At 39.7% G+C, this 2,548-nt stretch overlaps 1 protein-coding gene across 1 annotated transcript in view; it reads left to right on the top strand.

The window, feature by feature from the left end:
- Nucleotides 1-2,219: 2,219 nt before the first annotated feature.
- The window catches only part of LOC103367950 (uncharacterized), a 23,602-nt gene continuing 23,273 nt past the window's right edge, over nt 2,220-2,548 (top strand). Inside the window, exon 1 of the mRNA XM_008296149.1 lies at nt 2,220-2,414. Within this exon, the coding sequence (XP_008294371.1) occupies nt 2,261-2,414 (154 nt within the window). The 5' untranslated portion in view covers nt 2,220-2,260. The remainder of the gene's footprint in view (nt 2,415-2,548) is intronic.

Raw genomic sequence — 2,548 nt, 5'->3', positions numbered from 1 at the left:
ATGGGGCCCCAAACCTTGGCCACCAGATGCTCCCCGGTGAACTCCCCTCTGGGCCTGACTCCAGGAGGGGCCCCAGTCTCTCTCTTCTGGGCAAAGTGGCGTCTCTCCCTGTTGCTGTTCAGGGTTTAGTTAATTTATTATTCTTACAATATTTGTTTTTAAACCCCAACAGGAAATACGATATAAATAAATGTACATAATGCACAGAAATGTCAAATTAACGTGTTTTTTTGTTGCTTCGTACACTTACAAAGACATTTGCAGACAGCAGTAATTTCTTTACATTTCATATATAAATATTTTTCTTTTTTACAAGATACATGAAATATATATTTTACATATTAACATGTTTAATTAGCTTATTTTTCTATTTTACTGATTAAAAAAACTTTGAATAGAAATGTAAAATTTAGGTTTGTTAGGTGTAATTCATATATTTTTTACATTGGATGAACAAAACACATAATGACGTGTTCAGTGCCATTATATAATCGTTGTCTGAAATTTTCAAAAACAAATTACAAATTCGTCCACATCGGCAATTTTTCGCAGGTGAAATTTACTATGTAATCTCTAAAACTATGATTAAAACATTATTTTACATGTACAAAACCCTGCTGTTTGAAACATGTAGTTACAAGCCTGATAAATTTACATGATGTTGTTTTTGTGGGAGTTACGTAATGAATGATCTTGTTTTTCTATCGTTTGTCTGATGCATCAATAATCAGTTTTCCAGCCAGTTTTCCAGCTTACACAGAGTTTAGTTATGCAATCAAAAAATACAGCAATGCGTCTGTATTTTGTGATTTTAAAGCACATTTTTCTTCGCTTATGCTTCACTGTTTGTTCTCCTTTTATGGATTTTGAGCTCCACAGTGAACCACAAATATGTATTTAAAAAATCCTGACATTTTTCTGTAATCTTGACAAAATCTTTATTTAATTCAAAGTAAAATTCTGCATAAGAGAAACGAGGAACAAGACACTTACCTGACTCAGTCCTGCACCAGTAAATGTCCGGTAATTTGTAAATTACTACGAAACAGTGAGCTGCGTTCGGGAAGGAGTTTACCTGGACAGGTGTGGTTCTCTGTCTGGAGTCTGCAGGTGTTCTGTCAGCCGGGTTATTGATGATGTGTTTGTGAGGGAGGAAAATAAACTGTGGAGTCTTTTGCATGTGCAAACCGATTCATCACACGTCAGATTTACCTGCTCGGGCGCAGAAAGAACGACGGGCTACAATAATAGTGCATACATTAAATCTAGTAGAAATCAACAACTGGTCTGTGACTGGTCCCAGTTAACGGGTCCATTTCATTTCTGATCAAAGATATCTACAATTGATTTCTCACAACTTTACTTCTTCTGACATCACAGACGTCATGAAGTGACTTTTTAATTAAATTCAATTCAGACAAGTCAAAATAAAACAGTTGGAATCACTACAATCTCAAAAATACCGTTTGGATACAACAACAAAAATGAAGTTTGCATCAGTTACAACAACTTCTGATGAAGTGATGTTTCACCAACAAACTGGTCTCAGTGAAGACAAGAAGCTGGATTTATTCACGCTGGTGGCACGAACACAAGTTTTTAAGTTTTCTGCTCATAAGAATCACATGTCCACATTGTTTAAATGAGTTTTTAAACGCTTCATGCACTTCATTACCACATTCATGAACACAAGTTTGTGAGTCTTTAGTAAAAATTTCTTTTGACTTCAGTGAGTCGCAGATCTAAAACCTCGATATCACACAAAAATAGGAAAATATCTGTACAGACATATGGACAAAAATCTGTTTTAAAAGTGATGAAATGTTGTTTCTACGACAGTTTTACGGATGTCTTCAATTAATATATATATAAAGACAACAATCAACATCCTGCATTTAGTTTCTAATTCATCTAAAGAATAATTTCTGATTAAAATCCAGATAGTGTCACATTAATAAGTTCTTTAAATAAATAAAATAAAAAGATTAAATAAAGCTGAGAAACAAGGTGATGAATGGTGGTTTATTCACACCCTGCTGCCTCTCTGATCGTGCTGCTTGGTAATATTTATATTCTAATACTTATAAGTTCAAGTTTGTTGAATGACTCCAGTCGGAACCTTTTTGCAGCGCACCGGACGGAACCTTTGTCCATTTCCAGTCGGACTGTTATTGTGGACGGACCGGTGCACCTTGAACCGTCAGGGTTCCGCTCTCTCTCCCTTTGCTCCTCCGTCAGATCGGTTCTGGTTCTGTGCACCATGTCCAGCTTCCCTCCGCTGCTCAGCAGGCGCCTCAGCGCCGCCGTGCTGCGTCGGAACCGGAGCGGCTCCCGCGTCTACTCGAGCTCCGCCGGGAAGAGTTCGGTCCGGATCGGCTGCGCCTCCGGGTTCTGGGGGGACACCGCCACCTCAGGTAGCGACTCAGCCGGAGGGAGCTGACCGAGCGGCGGCAGCTTCCTCCGGACACCAGCGGGAGGAGCACGCCGGTGTGTCCGTGTGAGGGCGGCGTGGCTCCGGAGGGTTCGGGTCAGGGTTCGGGTCAGGGTT

The sequence above is a fragment of the Stegastes partitus genome, unplaced genomic scaffold, assembly GCF_000690725.1.
Source record: "Stegastes partitus isolate 25-593 unplaced genomic scaffold, Stegastes_partitus-1.0.2 Scaffold1104, whole genome shotgun sequence".
NCBI lineage: Eukaryota > Metazoa > Chordata > Actinopteri > Pomacentridae > Stegastes > Stegastes partitus.
This window is presented reverse-complemented; position numbering and strand designations above follow the sequence as displayed.